This window comes from Aythya fuligula, chromosome 6 (genome assembly GCF_009819795.1).
Source record: "Aythya fuligula isolate bAytFul2 chromosome 6, bAytFul2.pri, whole genome shotgun sequence".
Lineage (NCBI taxonomy): Eukaryota > Metazoa > Chordata > Aves > Anseriformes > Anatidae > Aythya > Aythya fuligula.
Window position 1 is genome coordinate 4,026,533 of NC_045564.1, and position 25,301 is coordinate 4,051,833.

General features: G+C 41.4%; 1 protein-coding gene across 1 annotated transcript; it reads left to right on the plus strand.

Annotated features, from left to right (window-relative positions):
• The first annotated feature begins 4,639 nt into the window (after positions 1 to 4,639).
• On the plus strand, positions 4,640 to 10,252 carry MSTN (myostatin). Its single transcript, XM_032190321.1, has 3 exons — positions 4,640 to 5,019; positions 7,137 to 7,510; positions 9,725 to 10,252. The coding sequence occupies exons 1-3, from the start codon at positions 4,647 to 4,649 to the stop codon at positions 10,103 to 10,105; spliced, it is 1,128 nt and encodes a 375-aa protein (XP_032046212.1). The 5' UTR covers positions 4,640 to 4,646; the 3' UTR covers positions 10,106 to 10,252.
• The last annotated feature ends 15,049 nt before the right edge of the window (positions 10,253 to 25,301 follow it).

Sequence of the window (25,301 nt, forward strand, 5' to 3'; positions counted from 1 at the left end):
TCAGACTGCAGGCACAGACCAAGTGCATGTTGAGGGGAGACTCCTTAACATCCCAAATCCACGAAGATCTTGGTTTTCCTGGAAAAATAACCCAGAAGAAATAAAATTGCCTTCCAGATAGAGCACAACGTTTAGACAGTTATACATGACCACTTTTGTAGGAAAAAACATAGAGAAGAACAAACTATTGGAGGACATTTGTTACAGCACAAGAATTCATACTAGTTACAGATTTCATACTTTAGTTCATGGTAATAAGTTCAATAAGAACTGCAGGTACTATTGCCTTGTAGTAGCTGCAGCTTTAGTTTACATAATGCATGATGCATAATTGCCATGATGTTTTCATAATTTTTTTTTGTGATGTGATAGTTCCTGCTAAGTGTTTCACAGACATACTCCTGAGATTCAAACTAATACATTTTATTCTTGCAATTCAGTTGGCTGAGAGCAAGCACCTGGCAAGACAAGACAGCTGGGCTCATAATTAAGCACTTAAAACATGGTAACTACATTGCATTTCGTTATATGTCTAAATTTTTCTATTTAGATGTAACCGTTCTAACCAAAATTAGTTCCTAAGTATTATGCCCAGCTTGTTGCAAATAAGCGAGGAGTGAATCTAGTCCAAAATATTTAAAATAGATTTTTCTATTTCTTTCAGTATTCTATTCTAGAAATTTGGTTTTGTGCTGACAGAAGTGAGATGGGGTGACTGAATGGGTATCTTACCCAGATGCTCAGGAGCTTTCTTATAACACTTGTTTCAGATTAGGAAAGGAAGATGACTGCTTCTAAAGTAGGACATAAAAATCAGTGTCTGCACTAATTTACGGTGACTTTCACAACACCCGATCGTTTCTTCAGGTACTACCTCCTGCAGTGAGTCAGTTATGGGAACCAGCTCAACTTAACCAACAGCAAAAAGAGCAGAGAATTTCTAGTAAGGGCATGTTTGACAAGCTAGCCTACAACAGGATGAAGATGCCGGATTTCTGGCGTGGTTATAACTTACATCCCTCTCCTTCCTTGCCATGAGCGCAGCTCCTTCACACTCCTGTAACTCTCCTTTTTCTCAGAAATGTCCTGGTTCCCTTCCATATCCAGTTAGTCCACCCCCAAAACAAGCTCAAATCCCATCCCACTTCCTATCTATTTTTTTCTGGGTTGCTGGCCAGGCAAGAGCTGACACACTGTAGATGGTCCAGAGCTATCAGCATGCTGACTAATGACTAATAAGCACATGCTGATTGGCTAATTAAAGGCTGCCAAAAAGGATGGGTAATGGTTGGGCTCTGCTTGCCTTTCCCTTAGGGAGGGCATTAGTAATCTCCTTTGCACAGTTGCTGTTTTTCCATAAAACTCACAGTAACACAGCGTCTTTGAAACCTCTGTAGCTGGCAAATTTGGGTTTGATTATGTTTTAGATTTTCTTTAGGTTTTCCAGCAAGTCCAAACATTGCTGGCGGGAGGGAGAAAGCCAAGGAGAAGCTAACAGGTAGACAGAGGTGTGCCTCTTTTTCTCTTGAAAGAAACGCATTCTTATATTGCCTGATTTTGGGGGCCTGAGTCATGCTCCTTGAATAGTCAGGACTGGGAATACTGTTCGCTATTGGCAGGCACGGCGGGTAGAATGACACAAATCCCAAAGATAATATTAAAATGCCATAGCGTTCAGTAAGAAGTGCATTTCATTTTTAACTCTTCTTTGTTTTTGCTGATGTCAATGTGCCCGTTATTTTTTTAAATTATTTTTTGCAAAAAATTTTTTTAAAAAACTTTTATCTGGTTACTTACTTTTCACCTTTTGCTTACTTTCCTCACCTCTGTCACCTGCTTCTGCAGTCATCATTTTCCTAAAACACCACAACGAAAGTCAGAAAGAAAACCAATTTGCATATTGCACTATTAAAGCAATTACATTCTTCAATAGCTCCTGACCAAATGCAACAGTTCAAACTCTCTTCAAAATTCTTGCATTCTCATAGAAAAGAAAAAGCAACAAAAGATGAAGAGAAAGCTATTCTAACAACCTGGAGGCATTCAGAGTACATTGATACGCAGCTCATTTTATGAGGGTAGTACTAGAAAAATATTTCTTTTGGTTGTGCAGCTGCTAGTGAGTTCTGAGGCACCTTTTTTTGGTCTTTGGTAGGTGTTCCCTCTGTCTCCACTCCAGCTACCACTACCTCTGACTTCTAAATAGCAAGCAGGCATAGTCCCAGGCATAGTCCTCAGGAAAATTTATTTGCCACTGTGCATCACCCTGGTGGCTCTGCTCTTGCTCAGAGCTCACTGGGATTCTCAGGCATAAAAGAAAAAGTGGATTTTGGTCCTGTAGGCATAAACAAATGCCTTGTGGAGGGGAAAAAAGGATCTGATTGCAGGTTAACACAATCATAGCAGAAGATTTTTTTTTGAAAAAATATCTGAAATTCTTTCATGACAAGCCACAGTCAGAGTGGGAAGACCTTGAAGGAGAAGCAGCAGGCCAGGTACCACACCAGGCGAGCTGCTGCAGAGAGCGTGCAGAGGAGTTATGGTGCTGGAGGCACTTCACCAGCCACTTCTCTTGTCCCCTCTTCAGCACAGTGGGTGGCTTCCAGCCACAGTCTGCCTGAGCATTTAATAATGCTGGTATTAAAGACTGCATCATTATTTCTACCTGTTTCCTGACGGTCATAATTCTCTTTAGAGCTGTGTATAGTATGAAATCTGGTACGTATCGAGGTTTCCAACTGAATAATGCTTTTCAAGATTATAAATAGGAATCGTCCTATGAACCATCCAAAAAGATACATTTCCAGTACTTGTAATGTATCAGCCTCTTTAAATTTCAAGAATACAAAGAGTTTGTTTAAAATAATACATTGTGGACATGGCAGCAAGTCTCTGGTGCAAACTCAGCTCTGCCCTGACTTCTAGTTCCAGTGAACCACGAGCCCACTTATGTTACCATATGTTGAAAGCAGTTGCACGAGTATCTTGTGTGAAAACAAATGCTCAGGATATACATGTAAGTAGTCAAAATGTTTGCTTTACATATGAGCTTGGTTGGAATGAGAATATCAGGGTTAGACCCTAAAGCCATAGGCCTGGAACGTGTGAGCACGCTGCATTTATTGCTTGCATCACTTTTACACCAGAATAGGACAATCAATTTCAATTGAATACTCACGGCTTACGTCACTGGTCATGAGCTGAGTATTAGAGCAATGTACTCTATTTGCATGCCCTGCAAAGGTGATACAAGATAACAGGAATGACCAGGCAGGAAAAAGCTTGGAATGTTTTGTCCCATACCTTTCCATGCACCAAAATGTTTCCTACAGGAACATATGAAAATAAATAAATAAAAACCTGATTGCCACATTTTATGGTGTACTCATAATGGAAAAAGAAGAGAAAATCGGTGAGAAGCTGACAATTCAGTCCTAACTCAGATAGGCAAACCCTGGCATATTGCATGCAATGCCAGGATTTGTGTTTGCTTTAACACACAGACTGTGCTGAGCTGTAACCCCCACCTCCCCAAATAAGTATAAATCCCAAAGATTCTGCTAGCAGCATGTCAAATGCAAACTGCATAGCTATAAGCTTTTATAAGCCATTACCTGTAAGTATATAATAATGTCTAGATGTACCTCGTGCAGAAAGCATATTAAAACTAATTTTAAATATATAAGCAGGATATAGAGAACTTACAAATGTTTGAGCAGAAAGCAAAAGAAAGCACAGTATCACTTAAGTTGGCAAAATATGGAGATATTTTGAACTGAATTAAAAGAGGATATGGAAAAAGAAGATATACTCCCAGTAGGGATTTAAATGTTTAGGTCTCTCAATATGTAATTTACTGCCCAGGATTTTGCTGACCAGGCAAACTCATTTTACATAATAAGTGTTCACACACTTCAGTAAAGGATTTTGATATATACTAATGGGACAAACAGACAAATATGCACTTACTTACAGTCATATATGCTCAAAATCTTTATTACTGCTTAGCCAGTACCTTTCAGGAAAACCTATTAAAGTTTTCTGAAATATCGACTGCTTAATATATTTTAGCTGTTGAACAACATAGATCTGTAATGTTTGCAATGTATTTACAAATACTTTTTCCTGCCTAACAGCAGTTCCTCGAGATTTTCTTTTAAATAGTGCGAGTCAAAGTAATGATAGAAGCTTAAAGCAACTTTAGAGAGAGCTCTGCCTTGATTCATACTGCAAGCAGACGGTCTTGTATATATTTAAGAATGATAGTGCTGTCTTCCAGTACTGCTGCCCATAGTACTTGGAAATATATCCTTTCCGTATGTGAAGACATATCCTCTATGAAGCCACCAGATAAATCAGTTCACCCTTGGCTGTAACTAAATGCTGTCTAGTGACTTGTGATCGACAGGGCTTTAACCTCTGACAGCTAGATTCATTGTTGGGACAACAACCAATCGTTGGTTTTGACGACATGAGCCTAATCAAAGTTGGAGTATAAAAGCCCCCTTGGAATATATAAGGTACACCAGTGTGGCAAGCTGTCTCTCAGATTGCATTTGCTTTCACGGATCTGTTTAGTACTAAAAGAAAAAGGGAAAGGGGAAGGAAAAAAAAAAAGGGAAAAAAGCTGCACTGAATGTGAGATCATGCAAAAGCTAGCAATCTATGTTTATATTTACCTGTTCATGCTGATTTCAGTTGATCCGGTGGCTCTTGATGACGGCAGTCAGCCCACAGAGAACGCTGAAAAAGATGGACTGTGCAATGCTTGTACGTGGAGACAGAATACAAAATCTTCCAGAATAGAAGCCATAAAAATCCAAATCCTCAGCAAACTGCGCCTGGAACAAGCTCCTAACATTAGCAGGGATGTTATTAAGCAACTTTTACCCAAAGCTCCTCCACTACAGGAACTGATTGATCAATATGACGTCCAGAGAGACGACAGTAGCGATGGCTCTTTGGAAGACGATGACTATCATGCCACAACTGAAACGATTATCACAATGCCTACAGAGTGTAAGTAACCCTGCTGCTTTCGTCTCGCACCGCTCCTCCGAGAGAGTTGTCTCCGTGCTGTAGAGCCACACAACTCCTGCTCAGGCTCTCCCAACAGGCTGCTGGCTGGAGTCTGCCGGAGGGAGGGAGGAGAGTGTATTTCTAAAGGATTTGAGTCAGGTTCAAATGACCTTGTTGCGAGCCTTTGTTTTACTGTTCATTTATTCGGCTCCTTATAACGTGCGTGCCCTGTAGCACTTACGATTTGCCAATTGCCTTAGAAAGCAAGGAGAGATCTGCAGTTCAGTTGGCTCCGTTATTTGCAGCATTCAGGGCATTTCCTATTGCAAACAGAAAGTGCAAGTGCAGGTAACAAGATAGCTATATTTTTCTGCGTGAGGTTTCACCAGCCGGTGCTTTAAAGAGCAACAGAAATGAGCAGAAATACAGCTCAGAGAACGAGACCCCCAAGTGCAAGTATAGAGTTAAATTCTTGCTTCTTTGCTGATCCCATAAGCTAGCACCACCCACCTCCGAGTTAAAACTATATATTTAAAGCAAATATGTGTGTAACCGATTTAAATGTTAAAATGTCCACGTTATAGCAATCAGCTCCAGTAGTCGTGCCAAGGAAGAATGAAGGCATTTACTGAATGAGCAGATTCTAAGTTATCTTCTGAGTGCTAAACATCTGCTACGGCTCCTATCAAGTATCTTTTGCACAGCTAATACTATAGTATCTCATGTTCTTCATCAGCTAAAGTATTTGGCTATGGCAGCTGTTTTTTAAAATAACACTTATGAATATGATGTCAAAAAGGAAAAAGATGACAGGACATATTAGGCATGTTAGCAGTTACAGATATCATTACAATACTCATACTAGAATAAAATCAGCTGCTGTAGCCAGCTAAAAATGCACACATGGGTGAGAAATTAACTTTATCTGTAACATTTTTTAACTTTAATAATATGTGTACGTAATAGCAACATATTAGTGCAGCCTTAATGCAAAATTGAGGTCTGCCAGCAGTTTTATTCTAGCCTGCTATACATTTGGGAACTATTTTAATTAAACCACTATGTAATTACAATGACTGAAGAAAAGTCATTATGCTTCACTGATCTGAGTTAATTTCCTACTTTTTATGAAAGGCTTTGAACTATTTAAAATCCACTAAAGATACAGGTGTCTTAAGTGATGAGATTTATGAGTGTCAAAACTCTGCACCATTTAAAATTCATTTTACCCATTTTATGCTGGCATGGCAAGACGCTGTCATGACTAGGTAGAACAGCTGCATCGTAGGCTACAGGAAGGAGGAATGCTGCACTGCGTGTGACTTCCCTATAATATTGTTCAAATGGAAACAAATCTTTACATTAATACTTTAAATTATTATTGTTTCCACTCAGCAAAAGAAAATTAAGCTGTCAGGTAGTTTGTGCACAGCTACTTCTATTTGTATGATGCACAGCACACTAAGGTTATCTAGTAAATTAAAAATACCTAAAGATGACATAAGTGTTGACTCAGCTGATGCAAAGTTGCTGTTGTGCATGTTTTATGGAGCTCCTCAGGAGATGAACAGCAGAAATGAGCTGGTAGCAGTCCCTGTGAAGTGGCATAGGCTGTGCCCTATCCCCTGCTCACTTTTATCTGGGAAAGGAGCTTTTCTGCAGCTGTAGGGGTGAGCCCACGGTGCTGGTACAACTGGTCAGATCCTAGAGATAACGGAGGACCACAGAGTTTCTCTACAGCGCCCTTCTTCTCACAGTTGCCCATCACTCCTGAACTTCAGCCTGTGCACATCCTTCACTCTGCTTAGTCTACAGAGTGCAAGGGACCAGCTAGAGCGACACAGAAAAGGGTTAGCCAAATCTCCTTTTAGCCTATTTACAAAACAGTCGGTGATTCCTTGTCACATGGTGCTACTTTTAGGTGACAGCAAAATGATTACATTTGCCGTAGAGCGTAAAGCACAGAAAATGAATGATGTTACATCCACTTGTTACTGATGCTGTTTGTAGAATATTGTAAGACATCCTACATGGTCTGGAAAAAAAAAATTGGGTTTATATATGCATATTTCTTTTTGTTCCCTGTTCAGTAATCTATTCTTTCCATTCATTTATAGCTGATTTTCTTGTACAAATGGAGGGAAAACCAAAATGTTGCTTCTTTAAGTTTAGCTCTAAAATACAATATAACAAAGTAGTAAAGGCACAATTGTGGATATACTTGAGGCAAGTCCAAAAACCTACAACAGTGTTTGTGCAGATCCTGAGACTTATTAAGCCCATGAAAGACGGTACAAGATATACTGGAATTCGATCTTTGAAACTTGACATGAACCCAGGCACTGGTATTTGGCAGAGTATTGATGTGAAGACAGTGTTGCAAAATTGGCTCAAACAGCCTGAATCCAATTTAGGCATCGAAATAAAAGCTTTTGATGAGAATGGACGAGATCTTGCTGTAACTTTCCCAGGACCAGGTGAAGATGGATTGGTAAGTTTATTTAGAAAAATCCCGTTTAAATATCTTGCATTTTATTGGAAAGCATTTAACTTGTGTTTTAAGGATAAAATGGAAACGTTGTTTAGGGAATGGAAGAAAAAGGCTCTGTATGCCCAATTCTTTCGCTCTTTGCTCTCTGATCATGGCAAAAATCATGTAGCACTCCTGTGCCTCCATTTCCCTATTTGAAAAATTGAGGTGAATTGCATTACCTCAGGGAGATGTTGAGAGGCATCAACTGGAAAATGTTTTGGTACGTACCAATGGACGGTACTATCATAGTAACACTGTGTTCAAATTTGAGAGCAAACACTGCTTAATGAGAAGTTACTTTGCATAAAGGTAAAAGAAAGAGTCATTTGATTATTTCATTGATGGGAATTTTGCCTCAGATAGTGCTGAAAAGATTTTGCATTCAAACCCTGTTTCTCCCCATTCTGTATGCATGTATTTTCTTTTAATGACAAGATGAATTATCTGTATTTATGAAGGTGACAACAGATGTCATAATTTTAAATGTTGTACATATGATAGAATGCATCATTCCTCTTATTAGAAATGTTTGAATAGATAAATTCTACTTGATACAATAAATGGGTCACAATGATGGGAAAGAGCATTAAATAACTATATAGTTTCTGTCTGTAAGTATGGATGAATGAATTAAATCTGAAGTGTACCAGCTAAACTACAGCATTTTCATTGCTGTTTCCCCAAATCACTCATCATCTACAACCTGGCAAAATTCCTGATCCTATTGCAACAGCTAAAACAATCACAACCAAAACGTTGCTGCTTTTGAGTAAAGTACCAGGAGCATTATTTTGCTTTCACTGCTACAGAGAAGATCAGTCTGTGTAGGTAGCTATGTAATGTTTAACTTCATAGCAGTGCAGTGCAGTTAATAGAACCTAGAGTAAAAGCAATGTGGTATCCCAATCATAGATTCATTACAGATGTGGCTCCCATCTACTTGCTGGATATCATGATAAAGAATGTCTCCACCCATTCAAATATGTAACAAGGTGTTTTCACACGTGTGGATAACCCTTGGTTTTCTCAGGGCTATCATCAGCTGTAAAAACAAACTGCTGTAAAAGCAACCTGGGGTCAGATGCACTGCAGGTAATGGGAGAGGAAACTTGTCTTCTCTTTCCTTCACCTCCTCTCTGGCAGCTCTCTGTACTGGGATGCTGCTCTCCACCAAGCCCCTCCTCATATCATTTACCTTTGGGAGGAGCTTCTCCAGCAGCTGGACAACACTGTGCTGAAATCAACGTGGAGCAGGGGAACTATTTCAAACTCGTGATTGCAAAGCTTGCAATTTCTTTCTATTCTCAGTTAAGGACTGCGCAAAGACACCTTCAGTAGGAAGCACGTGGCTCAGGGACCTGCCAGAAGTACATTCCTGGCCACAAGGCTCTTTCAGGAGTCAAAATATTAGCTGCCCCTCCAAATTCAGGACAGCAAATCCAGCCCTCTGGCTGAGTAAACGCTGTGAAGTAGAAGTAACCTGTACTAGCAGGTGAAACATTCATTTCTACCACCACTTCAATCATTCCAGCAAAGCGGCAATAATGGAGACATTTCCTGTCCTCCCTGGTCTGGAGGAGGAGGCTTTGTTGATATCCAGAAAACCTGAACTGAATACCATTTTAATGGAGAGAATTTCAGAAGGATTCACAAAAAGGAGACCAAATACTGCTTGGATTCTGCCCTGTAAATATTTGTCATTTATTTATTTATTTTCCTTTTGGGAATTCTTCTATAGGAAAGGAAAAAAAAAAAAAAAAAAGCAACTCTTGTTACAGTGTTAAGGAAAACAACAGCTAAACTATAAACCCAGCATCCTCAAAATTTCTGTACCTTTCTCTTAGCAGTTAATAAGAAATGATGCTAGCACAAAGATGATGGTGATTTCAGGAAGAACCACTCAGAAATTAAAGCTCTTTGTAGAGAAGCAGCAGGGAAATGCATGTCCTCAGCAGAAAGAAGAGGAATAACCCTTGAGAAGGGATCAAATTTATCAGAGACTTGTAGGAGGATAAAGTTCTCTGAAGGGCAGAACTTCAAATATGTTTGTAAATGTTATTTGAGAATACTGATTTGATAGGTTTGTGTCAGAGAGAACTGTGTGTATGTTTTGACTCGGATTACCTGCACCTACCTCATTAATGCTTCCGGTTCCTTTCCCTCTTCTCACAGAATCCATTTTTAGAGGTCAGAGTTACAGACACACCGAAACGATCCCGCAGAGATTTTGGCCTTGACTGCGATGAGCACTCGACAGAATCCCGATGTTGTCGCTACCCACTGACCGTGGATTTTGAAGCTTTTGGATGGGACTGGATTATCGCCCCTAAAAGATACAAAGCCAATTACTGCTCTGGAGAATGCGAATTTGTATTTCTACAGAAATACCCGCACACTCATCTTGTACACCAAGCAAATCCTAGAGGCTCGGCAGGCCCCTGCTGCACGCCCACCAAGATGTCCCCCATAAATATGTTGTATTTCAATGGAAAAGAACAAATAATATACGGAAAGATACCAGCCATGGTTGTAGATCGTTGCGGCTGCTCATGAGACCGTCGTGAGATCCACCGCTTCAGAAATTGTGGAAGCTACCAAAAAAAGTTATATCCCCTCACCCACCTTTGAAACTGTGAAGTTACGTGCGCTAGGCATTGCCGACATCGTATGCTGTATGATAGCCTACCATGCGGGCCAGATTTAGAGCAACACAAGCTGCAGAACGCGAACTAAAAGACAACAGAGTTGCCTAATGACTGGTTGCCAACCAGTGGGAAAAAGAAAACCTACGATCAAAATCACCGGATTCAACCAATGCGTTTCTTACATTTTGAGGGAATCAATATTCAGTCATTCAGACACAAATCCATACGCAGGTTTCAACATATGTTTGTAATCAGAAGCCAGCTCCTCCTCATCTGCAACCAGAAGGAGCAGGCTTTTAAATCCATTTCTTCACAGCTTCACTCGCTATTGCATTTACAGAAAAATAGATACCGGTAACATATACACCACTCCACAATATTACCAGAATCATCCTTAAACACTTGAATATGTAGTGCAGAATTGTGAAATGCAACAGATGAAATTCCACGTAAATGGACAAATCCTGAAATTAGGGATGGTATAGTGTATTTAGCGTGTTTCCATTCCTTTTTTTTCATTAGTATGATAGTAATCAATGGCAATGGTGCTACGTAAGCAGGCTGAGTAAATAGGAAGATAGTTATCTAAGTGAAAGAATTTAGAGTAATAACGAATTTGCCCTATCCTCAGGTACACTATTCAACATTCGCAAGAAATAGCTATTTTTTAAATGAAGGTGAATAGTTTTCTAGACGTAGTGAAACAAAAGGCAGCAGAGAAGTCTAACTTTCAAACCATAATCCCACAGCATAATCTGCCTTTGCAACATTACCGTTTGCACTATGATAAACCAATGCAAATAGTTGGTTGCTACAGATATTGTTAAAAAAAAACCACTTTGATATAACTGACTTGTGTAATATGTATGCATCAATATTTTGTAAATAAATGTTTATTTTTTAATCACTGTTGGTATATGTTCATCACAAGAAAAGAATGATGTTAACCTGTACTTTAGTTTAATAAACAAAAACCAATATTCTCTTCCTAATATAATTTCCTGGTTTTTAACACTAATAATACGTAGGAACAATGCAACAAAGCAAGCCATATGTTGGGAATTATACTGCATTTTATATGTTTTTTACATTGGTATGAGCCATCTGTGGATAAATGATGGGTGTTGACATGTTTATAAGGTTTCTTTGGATTACTGTTTTTATGGTCAGTTTGGTCCACAACTGATTTTCCATACTTTGAATGTTATGTCCATAAGGAATGGCACCACAAAAGACTGCTATTAAATGCATCTTATCCTATTTAAAATTTTGCAGCAAAATATCACCTTCAAGTAAACAGAGTAAACAGTTTTCCACACAAATTTTGTATATTTTCCTGATCAAAAAATGTTAATTGAAATTAAAAAAAACTATTTACTATAAAGTACATTTCATTTCACATGGGAAATACGACTGATAAAAGAGGCATTTGTAAAGACAACACAATCGCTGTTCAAACATCTTTCTGTTAGTACGGTGAATACTTTTGTTTCTTTGCAGAAATTCAGTTTTGAATTTTCCTTTGTGTAAAACCACCACAGGATTGCAACCATTGATTCCCTTCCCCCCTTCCCCTTTTATACATTTCTGTCTAGGTGGTAAATATATTTTATATCAAGTTTTCTGCCTTTGTTTTTTAGGTTTCAGACCTCATTGCTCAAACTTCAAATTATCCGATTGTTACATTAAAAAACAAGAATTGCTTTTGAACTGTTAGTTCTGCTAAAGCTGTGCCCAAGCATCAAGCAGATGTTCAGCTTCTCCTGATATATATCATCATAGCAGATCTCTGGGGCCCTTAAATACACCTTCAGTTTAGTTTCCCATAAAACACACTCAGAGAAAATATTTTTTAAAAATGTGTAGAACCTTAAAATACGGAGTCTTGGTGAAGCCAGGAGAAATAAAAGCACAACACAATTCCTTCTTCTCTGAAAACCACGGTTACAGAATTAAGGGAGAAACCCTGGGTCTGCCGCAGTTCAAACACCTTTAAGGGAGGCCAACATTTGACCCTTTGACTTTTAACTCATGACATTCTGGCACCAGAGAGTTCAAGTGAACAGGGTGGGAATAGCAGCAGTGTGCTTTTGCAGGATCTGGGCCTTAAGGTATACCAAAAGCCTCGTAAAGAGGCTCTGTTCAGAGGCTTCAATCTAGTTTTCCACGGCGTCCCATGCAGTTAGACCCTCGCTGGCAGTAACTGAGGTTGTTCACCTAGCAGTAAGTGGAGAAGTGCCGTAGGGTGGGTTTTGGGGCTGATGGCAAGGCAAACAGAGTGCTGGTCTGCACTGCAGTGCTGACAGGACACAGGAGTGCTTACTCCTACTCAGGAGAGCCAAACTAGAGCTAATACAAATGCAGTTACCCCACATAAGAAGCATCTTTGGCTGTGCTCTGTATAAATGTGTAGCATGGATGGTGGAAGCTTTTCTGCAGGTATCAGGAAAAAGAAAAATTAACCAAAAATGAGAAAAGAAATAGCTTGAAGTCCTATATGCATCCACTCCAAACCGCATTGCTCCTCAGATAAACGCTTCAGGTAAATGTTGCTCCTTGCTTCAGATAAATGTTGTTCCATGGAAATTTTCATATTTTCCCAAACTTGGAATTATCACAGAGGGGTCCTGCTTGCCACGTTTTTAACACTGACCTCCTGTGCAAGCAGCTACCCATCCGGCTTTTAACTTGCTGGTTTTAGCTCCTGAAAGATTCAGCATTAACGTGTTTATTGATAATCGAAGTTGAGAGGACAACGATTCACTCGGTTCTGACTCCTTGTATTTCCAAGGCTGGGGTCCCAGAGGCGTGGGCAGCACCCGTGGGTGCTTCCTGCACCCCAGCCCTGCCGCAGCACCACCCTCCTGCCCCTGCCCCACGGTGGGGGCAGAGCTCTCAGCGCTCGCGTGCGGCCCCCGGGGGGTCCAACAGCTGACACAGGTCAGCACCACCAGGTGTATGGCAGATGACATTTTTCACAGATGTATGGTTTTGCTAAACGCCAGCAGGTCTCAAAGGGAGAGCCAAAGGCCAAGCACGGTCATAGTTTCAGGTATCTTTTTTTTTTTTTTTTTTTCCAATTTTATAGAATCTAGGTTTGTTTTCTGTGGTTGTTGGTCATTTAGTTGTTATTTTTTAAATTTTAAATCAGGGAGATTATCGAATTGACTCATTCTTGGACATGAATGAGCTCTTTTGGCTAAATGTATTTAAAAAAAAAAAAAAAAAAAAAAGGAAAAGAAAAAGAAAAAGAAAGAAATCAGCCTGAAACTAGGCTTGGACAGTTCAGTCCAGGCAGTCACATTTTGTTAAGGACCCAGCAAAACAAAGCAGGGTGCTTATTAAGGGTAGAACTAGGCAAATATAATATCCAAATGATCCCAACTCCATTTAAAGCTTTTGTGAATAAAAATAAAAAAAAAGTTAGGGAAGAGGAGGTAGAGAAAGACTAACTAGAAACCACACAACAAATTTATTTCAAAAAGCACTATGCCTACGTAATTCAGCAAAAAATGTCACTATGAACCTTAATTATGTTTTAATGATCCGAGTTATCTGGCACGTTAGCTTCATCCCAAGAATTGCACTTGCAGCAACAGTATGTCTCAGCATCCCAGCTATACGTTGATTTAATAAGCCCCACGGAGGAGAGCTGCTCAGTAAATCACTCAGGGCGCTGCGTCTGCTTTTCCATGCAGTCTTCCCCAGCAAACAGCAAGACCATAACTCTCCCCCGAAATGCATGTGTTGCCAGTTTTGAATCAATACAATAAAACGTTAACAAGCTCTGGAAGCACTAACGCTCCCATTCTCCCACCTGGTTAGCTGATAAAAGCCCTGACAAGATCCAAAGGAAGAAGTTAGGGCTACAGGCCAGCTTCTGGATCTGCATAACACGAAGTACAGCTCTGTTCATGCTTGGCTGTTCTAAATAATCACCAAATAAATGATGGTGCCAACAGAGATTGCTGGAGCAAGCTGGTGGAAAAAAAGAAGAGGAGAAGTGCAAATAGAAGCTACTGCAAATAATTACTGCTTGCATGGATAGATTCAGCTGAATCATTCTCTTTGATGGCTGGACAGGGTGAACTTGAGGTACGAAGAAATATTATAACATATTCTAATGTTTTGGTACTCCAGAAATGTAGACAACAAGCCTTGAACCCCTCTGTAGAGAGGGTGAGAAGATTGGCAATGAGCTTTGCAGCACTTTGGATGTAAATTTGTCTGTCTTTCACCAGCCTGGACTGCTGAAGCTCATTCAGAGGCTGCAGGAAAGATGTGATTTTCTTCAGAAGTGGCCCTAATCCACATTATGCATGGTTTCATATTTGTACAGCTTCCAGAGACAATAAAATAGATTAGTGCCCATGAGTCAACCTGTGACGCATCAGTCCTTAACCTAAAAGCTATCTGTTGCTGCTCTCTCACAATCCAATTATGTATCCAAACGGCTATTATCTTGCATCCCCATAGAAACGCCTTTCCCTAGAAGTCATGGCCAGATTTAATTTCAAACCTGTTGCTTTTCAATTATATTTATCATACTGCCAGGAGTCCTTAAAAGTAAGGCAATCCCTCTGTGAGCACTGAAAGGGTTCAGCTTGAATGAATCCGAGCTGTGGAAAGGCAAAGAAGGATGAGCCCGGGCTCATCGCTGTCTTTCCTGTTACTCCTGACCTATGCCTTATGATCTTTGTGAGACCTGGTTAGACGACAAAGAACAATAATAATACTTATTTTTGTCAGGAAATGCAAGCAACGTTCCATGTTTCAGCAGTAAAACTAACAGAAGCCCATAAAGATATGCAATCGCATGGGAAGAACATCCTGGAAAGCGTTATGGAGGCATTGCTTGGTAGACAGCTCCCACAAAACTTCGAGGAGGCAGCTTGGGAGACAACACCACCACAAACAGAACAATACACCGAAATCACAAAGTGTAATGTGCTCATTGCAAACCAGTCACATGCGAAGGAAGGTCTGCTTCTACGTATTTCAATACAACAATCGCAATTTAAAAGAATTGGATGATTTGATCGGAAGAGATTTCATCTTCCCCAATACAGCGCGGTACAAAGAGGCATTTGCAAAACTTTGAGTTCCTCTACCATAAAAATGCTTAGATTCAACGTTCTGGAAAAGGTTTGTTCTTTGCCAAGACTAAAAGGTGTTTTTAAAGTAAATTAAACCCAATCAGTTGCATCAGTGATCTGAATACATCGCAATCCAACAGATGGTTACTCAGGACCTAGCTAATAGATTGAAGGGAAGAATATTTGGGCTTTTCCTGCAGAGATACTGCCTGGTGTTTCTATTCTTATTATGTTCCTCATCGGTTTTTAACAATAGAGACAAGTGATTACCTGGCCAGCTGAACAGTAACACGGGGGAGATAGTGCTGCAAATGTTACAGAGCAGTCTGAAATAAGGCTCCTTCCCAAACACCCCGGGCGAGAGCACACAGCAAAGGCTTTCTGCGCACCGCAGCACGGGCACGTCTGCAGGAGAGGCTTGTCCTGATCCCAAGCGGCCATCCTCTCTCCTGCCAGCACATTCGTCACCATTTTTCATGTCGTTATTCGTCAAGTTCGGCGGGGCTGACATATGAACCGGCAGAACCGAACACCTGGCTGTCACACATTATCGCATCGGGTTGCAGCGCGGCGCCAGGTGGTCCCACGTCACGCAGATGCCTGCGGGCTGAGGTCAGCTGCCTACTGTACAACGCCGCCGTCATGCGGGGCAGCGCAGCCGAGGTGCTCGGCCAGCAGCAGAGAAACCTCCTCCCGCGCCGCTGCGGGTGTCGGCCACCACGCCACGCCGAGGTTTCGCCTCCCTGCCCGGCTTCGGTTGCATTGCTCGCACGTGGCTGGGGGGGAACAGCGTGTGAAATGAGGCTCCTGCGTGGATTACTTGGGAAGGCAGAAGATTTAAGACGATGCCAGCTCGGATCCTGTAAATCTTCTCATTCGTTTGCGGTTCCAGAGGCTTTTCCACTTGTGATATTTTAATATAGTAATGCTTCGGAGGAAATCATTGCCTTTTATCCCCCAATTTGTGCCGCTGAAAGCATTTATTACAGAGCACTGTACGACAGGGCTGGCTGCCTTTAAGGCAGCATCACAAAATCTGACTGTACTTACTGGCTTGCGGATACATCATCTCTCGGGAATCAGGTTATCAGTTTCTGGGTATGAGTCTTCATACTCGGTTCTTCAATTACCCAGAAAGATGCAGAAGAACCCGCAGGGCTCCAGCAATAAGCAGCACATGGCCAGAGGTACTAAAGAGCAGCGTTACTCCAGCTGCCATCAGCATAAATTTATCATAATTATTTTCCTTCTAGACTGGAATAATTCCAAGAGTGCATTAAAAATAGGCTTTTCCCAGTGCAGAAGCATTTGTTTAAAGCCATATCACAACACAGAGATGCAGCATCAGAATCTTATACATGTACCTGCAGACAGATGTTGTGCATTTGAGTCTTCACAAGGCTGCTTGCCAAGATTCAATACATCAAAATTTAAAAAAAAAGTTAATTATGATTATATTCAGAGAAAGTTCTTACCTGGCACCCTTTCGGACAGAGCACTGCCTTTATGGTCACTCTGTTTTTCTAGGGAGATACAGGAGGTGGTTGCCCAAAATATTCTCTTTTGAGACCACAGTGTTGTCTCTGAAATATTCTCAGACCACTTGTCTCACCATTTATTGGTTCACTTTAATATATAACTTGTGGCTTTCTCATCTATTAATCTATTCTTTTGTACTGACTTTTTTTTTTTTTTAATTAAAACTGGATATGTTATCAAAACTGGAAATGTCAAAACATCCTCACAGATTTATCTTTTAATTTCTAAGAGCATCTTAGAAATTCTTGTCCCTAGACAACTGCCTCAACTTTCCTTATCAGCCAGCTCTGACGTAGACACAAGCTCTAGTTGTCACCAAATGATAGTCGCCTTCGGGCTTATCATCATCTTAGGTTTCTTCGCTTCTGTCAAAAATTATATCTGCTATCAAAATACTATCTTAAACAAACACCAAGCAACAAAAACAAATAAAGCCAAGCAACCAAAAAAACAAACCTGCACAGAAATTCTCAGGTTCCAGGGGAAAAAGTATCCAGAAAAGGCAGACCTATCTTTTTACTACTTTATCCTCACTAAAAACTTCTTAATTGATTCATTTACTTACATTTATTCAAAAATAGCAATCCACTGTCCACTTTGTGTCTCCCACTTGTACATGAACTCACTTGCCTAAGCCTGTGTTCACCTGTTATTGCCCTACAGTCACATACAGCAATCTTTTTTTATTATTATTTTTTTTTAATTTTTTTACACTGGAGCTCAAAGTAAATGACATCTCCAGAAGGTAGAACACAACCTTTGGTAACTGTTGTTTGGATCAGATGCTACGAAACCTCAGATCTTCAGTTGAAAACCAACCAAAAATTGGTTCCACGAATTTCTTGCGACTGTGATTCAGCAGGAGCTTAGTTAGAACAAAATGTGATTACTCGCTTTTGGCCATGCAGCCTTCACGAGGCTTTCCCAGATCCGCTCCCACGGACCCAAATTCTGGTTCAGAAGCCAGTTGTTCCCTGGCAGCACGGCTGTGGATCTCGGTCAGAGATTTAGCAACACCTTCTCCACAGGCTTACAGCAAACACCAACATCCCCAGCACACACGCAGAGCTTTTTTATCCTGCAGGTTTATAATTACCTGTGTCAGGCCCGTCACATCTCCATTGCGATGGCAGAAAGGGCACTCTGCATCCCTGGGGACTGAGCTCGTGTAAGCGTGCCGTATGCTACATCTTCACAATGAGAAGCTAAAGCTCCTTCCAAGTAGAATATGCAACTACAGACCAGATGGACACCTCCGAGCTAAACATAACCTCCTTAACGTGGCAGCAGTAGTGATGATGCAGCAGCAAGGAGCTGGATGCCCACCTGCAAGTTGGCTGAGCAGGGCCGAGCACTTGAACTTCTCTCGCCGGGGCTGGTGAGGCTGCATCAGCCCGAGCCAGCTGAACCCCTCTACACAAGCTTCACGCTTTGCTCTTTCTGCTCCTCCACACACAGGCAAAACTGTCCCTGCTGTGCAACACACACATCAAAGGCAAGCTTCTGCAGCAAGGAACCTGCCTCTCAAAAGCCAGCTTCATTCCCAAATACGCCACCCCATGCAGACAAGGACCTGAGTCCCCATAGATATCTGGCTTACATATTTTCTGCACTGTTCTAGAAATGACACCAACCCATACATGGTCTATGTAAAAGAAGCATTAAAGTTTCATTTAACCAGTCGAAGACAATTATATTTTTATAAGGCTTCTGTGGGCAGAACAAGGCTCTCTTCTGACGGGGGAAGCAGTAAGAGAAAGAAGTGCTGTGAACTCCTCCTTTGCTGTTTCTTGGGTCAGCTGCCAAAGCTGGCTGCAGGCAGGTTTGGTTCCTGGATGGCAGGGCCGTGTTTGAGGGGGAGCGGTGGGTTCTGCTTATACAAGTGCCCACAGGCATCTTTGCCAGCAGGCTTGCAAACAAGCAAGAAGATTTTTACCTAGGTCATTTGGGTGGGCTGCACAAGGGAGAACTTCTGCTGGCTCGGGTTCTCACAAGCAGTGGAAAACCTGGCTAGGAACACGCTGAGGACAACCTTCTTGTAGCCGGCAGGAGATGGTAGAGCAAGAGAAACAAGGCAGGGAGGCAGAATAACGACGACCTCGTGGCCTGTTTCAGCAGTCGGCAGCCAGCATCGCGGTGGGAAGCTGACACGAAAGGGGAAGGCAACAGGAGAGCTCACCGGTCCCCAAGCCTGGGAACTGTCCTGCCCTGCAGGAAGAACAACAGAATCCTGTTAGACAAGGCTTAGTACTACCTACACGGACAGAAAAAAAACAAACACATAAAAAAAAAAAACTTAACTCTGTATTTTGACAGCTATTTCTTTGCTTCTTGTGGCTGCAACACTTGTGGGTTGTTTCCTGCAGACTCCAGGAGGCAGAGCTGCTGCTTGAAAGCAGTGCAGGGGTTTAAAACCTCGTCTTTCAGAGCACTGTTTTCTGTGTGTTTCACCTGTTCAAGAGTGCTAAACAAGTTGAAACAGGCATGAAACTGAAAAATTGAACTAGGAACAGTTAAGCTCAAAGGAAATAATTCAAGAATGACCTCTAGTCCCTGCCTTAAGCCGAAGCATAAAGTTTTCGTGTCTAGAGCAGCTCTCATCCATCTGTGCAAATCTGACAGGGTGATAACAGGCAGCCAAATCAGACAGCTGTCACTCAGCAGCAACACCTCTCCTACATCCCCGTATTGCCTCTCGAACCCAAACCACACTCAGACCTTTTATTTCACCTTCTGTCCACAGCCAGATTAAGATTCAACCCTCCTCACTTAATGCAATTTCCATAAATGTTTCCAGAGGTACACGAATAAAGAATAAAGATATGCAGGTGCTTGCAGCCAGCTTCCTGAAAAATTAAAACCCAAATTTTCATCTATAAAAGCTATTACCTATTAAAACAAAAGCAAGCAAGCAACCAAAAGCAGTAAAAGAAACTTCATCAACCCTAGCTTTCCTAAAAACTTGTGGAAATGAAGCAAAAGTCAAGGATGTGTGACATTAACCTGCAAATGAGAGTCAGAGCCCCTGTACTACTAATGTTTTTGAATATTGTGGAAATTATGATAGAAAAATAAGTATTTATTAGATCTAGAGGAGCCCCCTTCCCCTGGCCATCCCGCTGTGCTGAGGAATCTGGCTTTACATTTTTCTGTTTGGAGAGCAGTGTATTTTATATTCTTCACAGTATGCGTTTGACATTCTCCACAGACTGTAAGTTTTCAAATATCCTACAGAAAATACCACTCATGGGGAAGAAGTGCAATGAATCCATGAGATAACTCTTTCATCTAAAATAATTGTTTTTGTGAAATCGGGCAAATCTATCTCCAGCAGGATTCTCTTCAGGAGAATAAGTAACTTGGTGACTTCTCTTTTGGGCCACGAGAAGGTGACATTGTGACATTTCCATAGATCAGCACCACTGAAAGTCCCCTGCCATTCCTAGGTGGCTCCCTATTGTAAATTAGAGTTTAGAAACAAGGGATTTTCCAAAAAGACATGCCCGATAATAAACTTTTCATCCAAAACCATGATGAAATTTAAAGAGTAAATTCAAAAATAAATTTGAAATAGAACCATAGAAAATCCTGAGTTGGAAGGGACCCACAAGGATCATTGGGTCACCTCCTGGGTCTGCACAGGACCACCCCAAAATCACCCCCTACTTCTCAGAGCATTGGCCGAATGCTTTTTCTACTCTGGCAGCTCAGTGCCATGACCCTGGGGAGCTAGACACTTTAGGGGGTTACATCTAACATACAGGTGGCACTCGCAAGCACCTGCATTTCTGAGTTTCCACAGCTGCCTAAGCCTTGGTAATCCCTAACACCAAATCTCTGCTGCAAAAGTACAGCTACGTGGTTTGGAACACCGCATTCCTTCGGTCCTTCATGCCTTTTACCTGTCTGCATGGTGACTTTGTTTTGCATGGTAACTAATTGCATCGTTCTCCAACCAACCAAAACCATTGGGAAGCCTTCTAAATTCTGCGTTTCTTTTCTCCTGAACAAATGCACCCTCAAGCTACAGAATAGTTCTGCTGCAGTATTATAACCTGACAAGGAATATGTAATTATGTATCCTATGGGGCAATAAGAAGATGGCATAGCCTCACTCACCAGGTAGGAAGAATATTTTCATCCTTTTGTCCAGTTCATTTTTAAGTCTTCCCTAATATAGGGGCACACAGGTGGCTCAGCTCACAAGACTGCCAACACGCTCCACACTCAATATTAAAGAGTGTTTTGTCATCTTTTTTTTTGGAAAAAAACAAAACAACATTTATGTTATTTAATGAATAATATTTTTTTAAATATCTGACCTTTTCCAATAATGCTTGGACAGCCTGAATAACTGGAAGAGTCATTGCAGTTTTTTCAAGACAAAAAGTTACCAAAAGATTCTTTCTTTTGTCTGTCCAGATGGTGGTATTTAAGCAAAGAGTAAAACAATGAATAAAAACCCCTTGGACTAGATGACAAGATCATTGGCTGGAATCTGAATTTCACGACCACTATTTCATAAGTGAGATGAAAGCCTTCGATTCCAGATTTCAGTTGTGTTAAAATACTCAAGCAATCTTCATTCTACATGTATGGAAAGAATGTAAGAGAGTATTGCCATTACGGTGTCTTCCTTCAGCACACTGCAAAGATGGCTACAAATAAATGCATTTCATCCCAGGAGTTTAGGTGGGAGTACCAGGAAAGGTACATGGATTGGATGCAAACACACAAACGTTTACCCGATCTGCTAATCTGGATTTCTAGTTTGAGTTCCCTGTGTATCTGTGCTTACCCAGCTTCCATTTGGCTTGGTCACATCTGTTAACAAAAACGAAGTTTCACTCCCTCTCACTGTCAGCAAGACAGTGGAATTTGGCTGTTCCAAGTTCAGGTTCTGGCTGGATATTTTGTATGCTTTTTTTGGATTTCCCCTGTTTGGGATTAAGGGGAAGCCTGACTGCACAGCAACCTACAGCTGAGGGAGTGGCTTTTGGAAGAAGCCTGGAGTTTAGCATTACCCCAAGTCTTCTTCCTGGTTAAGAGTTCAGCCCAGAGCAGGCCATAATTTATATTAAACTATGCTTAGAGAGTAAAGTTCTGTCATTTCTACTCCTGTGTTTTTCAAAGCGCTAAACAACCCTGTTTGGAAACTGCTGACCAAGCGTCCCTTGAGAAGTACAGATTTTTCTCAGCTAATGCACAGGCTCACTCACGAGCCCAGGGCTTGCTCAAAAAAGTGGCAGAACTGTGAACCTATGTTCCCTTTACCCTAAACAGTGCTATGCAAAGGAAGAAATGAGAGACACGTGCTAACCATCTAATAAATATTGTATGATGATGATAAATATTTGTCATTCATAACTGACATCTGCTCTCTAACCACATGCCATGTAGTAGAATATTGTTGCATATTTCAAGGACTTACGTTCACATCCCTGTGAGCACAGACTCCTGTGGCCACAGCCTGGGGCTACACATAGACCTGAGCGAAGGGATACCACCCTCTGCTCTCTGTGCCACTGCTCAAGGGCTCCAGACACTTGCCCAATGCCAAAAGCCCCTTCTGAGTTGCACTAATGATGGTAGAGTCCCACACAAAGAAATACAAACACAGTTTCAAATAATTCACAAGTGATTGGAAATAAAAGCCTTTTGTTAGCATAATATCAGAAATGAATCTGATTGTTTTCCTTTTAAAAAAGAAAAACGTTAGATCTCAGGATTTTGATTTGCATATAGGATACCTGTATATTAGTTATTCAGAGCGTGCATCCTTTGTAAACGTGCCATGCAAATACACGTTTGGATCGTTATCACAAGAAGGCACTAATGAAAATGACCTCAATGAAATAGCCAAGTGTAAAAGAGCTTCCATTTCCCACCGAGGATTTCACAATGAGATTAGGACAATCCTATCGCACTGGCACAGTCACTGAAACAGTCTTATGGAAGATTTTGCTTTCCTCTTGGTAGGAAATGAAATGCTGAGGTCTCGAGAGGTGCCTCTGGCTGCAGTAACTATTCTTAATCCTGACAGCAGCAGTAAGAAATTAGAAGCAGCAACCTTTGTGTTACTCTACTTCACACTTTGATTCACAGCTAACTTCTGAAACAAAACTATGCAAAGGTTTGAGACCAATTTGCATGAACGTTTGAGGCTTTTCTGTCCATAAGATGGTGAGAGGCAGGTTAGAAGCTAATACAAGCTTCAGGCTTCTGGACGTGATCTTTGTGGGCAACCATGACACTGCAAGGGCACGAACAGCCTCACCTTCCTGCAGCTGCTGCTGGTACTCTGGATACATCTCCCAGGAGAACCACCTCTCCTCCTGCCTTGCAACAGGCAACTCAGGAAGTACTCCTAAAGCTAAAGTATTTAGGTTATACAGAACATTATATCCTAATTAACTACACCCCACATCATTCCACTCCCCTTGGGTACATGGCAAAGCGAAGAACCAACATAAAGGAAGATTAAGAGAAGTTACTGCGCACAGATTTTGTCTTTCAGTGCCACTAATCAGCAAAATCCAGATTAGGAGGAAGCATCTCCACCTTTGAGATAGGACAGAACGGGCAGCAAAAATCACCCTTCCAGAATGAATTAAAATATTGGCACAAAAAAAAAAAACCACAAAAACAACAAACAACAACAAGAAAATTGCTGTGCATATACCACATAAAGACTGGATGACAGTAGGATGACAATGTCAGAGCAAAAAACCTATAAAATACAGCACGGTGACTTCAGCAGGTTAGGAACATCTCTGCCAAACTACAAGGTAGGCAGTGTAACTTGCTGATTCTGCAACATGATGCAAACTGTAAAGAAAAGAAAAGGTAGTTACAGGAAATCTGTAAATGTCTAAAATGCCATTATAGGGTAGAGGAGCTTGGCTGGCCTTGTCTTGCTCCATCCCCCTTGGCTACGGGATCCCCCCGAAGGCACAGGCTGGCGTAGCAGGAGGATCTGTCCCGGCGGGTGCCTCTGACAAGCCACGTCCCCTACCACGGGGCTCAGCGACAGGCTTGAGATGTCTTCAGCACTCGAGTGGGAATGCACCAATAATGGAAATACATTTGCTTTTGAAAGTATTATTCCAGGAGGCGAACTGGCTCCAAGAGCAGTCGGAAATGGCAATGTTGTGTCTGAAACTCTTTTTTCCTCCTCCCTCCACATCGTTACAGCTCACCATAGCACACCTTTTCTGTAGAGCCAATGTCCTGGTGTGCAATAGGGATCCCCACTGCAAAGCCCAGGTTGTGTGGCTTGAAACGGGACTGTCACAACAGCGGCAAAGCCCAGCAGTGTCCCTCAAAACGACACCTCTACTCTGAGCACACCGGCACAAAGATTCACCCAGGATTTTCCCTCTTTAAACTCCCCTTTGTGATTTTCATAAAAACCTGCCATGGTGCTTTCCCCGAGATTCACATCAGCCCAAAGCAATGCTGTCGACACCTAATCTGATGGCACAGAGAGCCAAAGATTTTACAGTCTGACCGCTTTTCCGAAGCTGCTTGTCACCAAGCGATCACGTTCCCACAGCCAATTGGAAATCCAGTTTCCATCCCTACAGCAAAAAACTATCAAGTGATAAAAAATAAATAAAAACCAACGCTGCTTCAAGAACATTGTCACAAAGAGACGTGGTGCTACTTGTCAGGAAGATGAACCACAGCCACTCTGTCAGAGTAAAACATTAGCAAAGAGCTCCTGCAGAACAACCTGTGCATGCAGACACTTGGTTTGAGACCAAAGCGCGCTCCAGTGCTGGAAGAATTACTCCTCTCAAATACTAGAAAACGTGAATCACCCCTTGCTGTGACAAGGGTGGATAATGCACCATCAGCATCCCATTCTATAATGAAGAGGAAAGGAACAAGGAGGAAAAAAAAATAATGAATTTTTAAATTATCATCAAAAAGCTGTAGTCTCCCAAAATAAACTTACTTGAGAAAAGTTGAGTTTTGTACTTCCATGGCAAAAACCCATATAAACATTATTCGGCCTCGTCTTGCCAAAAGGTTGTTGACAGAGGATGTAAAGTAGCAGGAAGCAGAACTCTTTACAATCCTGCAGGCATCCATTTGTCACTCCGAATCCTGTTCCTGTAATGGGAAGAGCTCCTTGTGAAGGGAGACACCTGCTTCTCCCCAGCACACAGCTCCCCTGCGGGCCACGAGTAAACCCATACATTTCGGCAATGTTTTTCATCCTCCTGAACCCAGCAGTAATCCAATTTAAGATACAGAGTGGATTTTCCAAGGCAATGAATTATACCTGTTATTAACAGAAGATTTTGGACACATTTCTCTTTACAAAATTAACTAGGGGTTTCTAAGTATCTGGATAATTAGTCACTACGGTCTATTTTTGTGTCCTGCTTTCTCGGTATCGAGATTAAACAAATCAAACTGAAACAGAACTGAGAAACAAGGCAACATGACATACAGCATTAA

Bases quoted from the DNA above. Each gene is read 5' to 3' on its own strand.
- MSTN (XM_032190321.1), top strand. From the start codon at position 4,647: ATGCAAAAGCTAGCAATCTATGTTTATATTTACCTGTTCATGCTGATT. The intron at 5,020-7,136 runs GTAAGTAACCCT...ATTCATTTATAG, and splicing joins TATCACAATGCCTACAGAGT to CTGATTTTCTTGTACAAATG. The intron at 7,511-9,724 runs GTAAGTTTATTT...CTCTTCTCACAG, and splicing joins GACCAGGTGAAGATGGATTG to AATCCATTTTTAGAGGTCAG.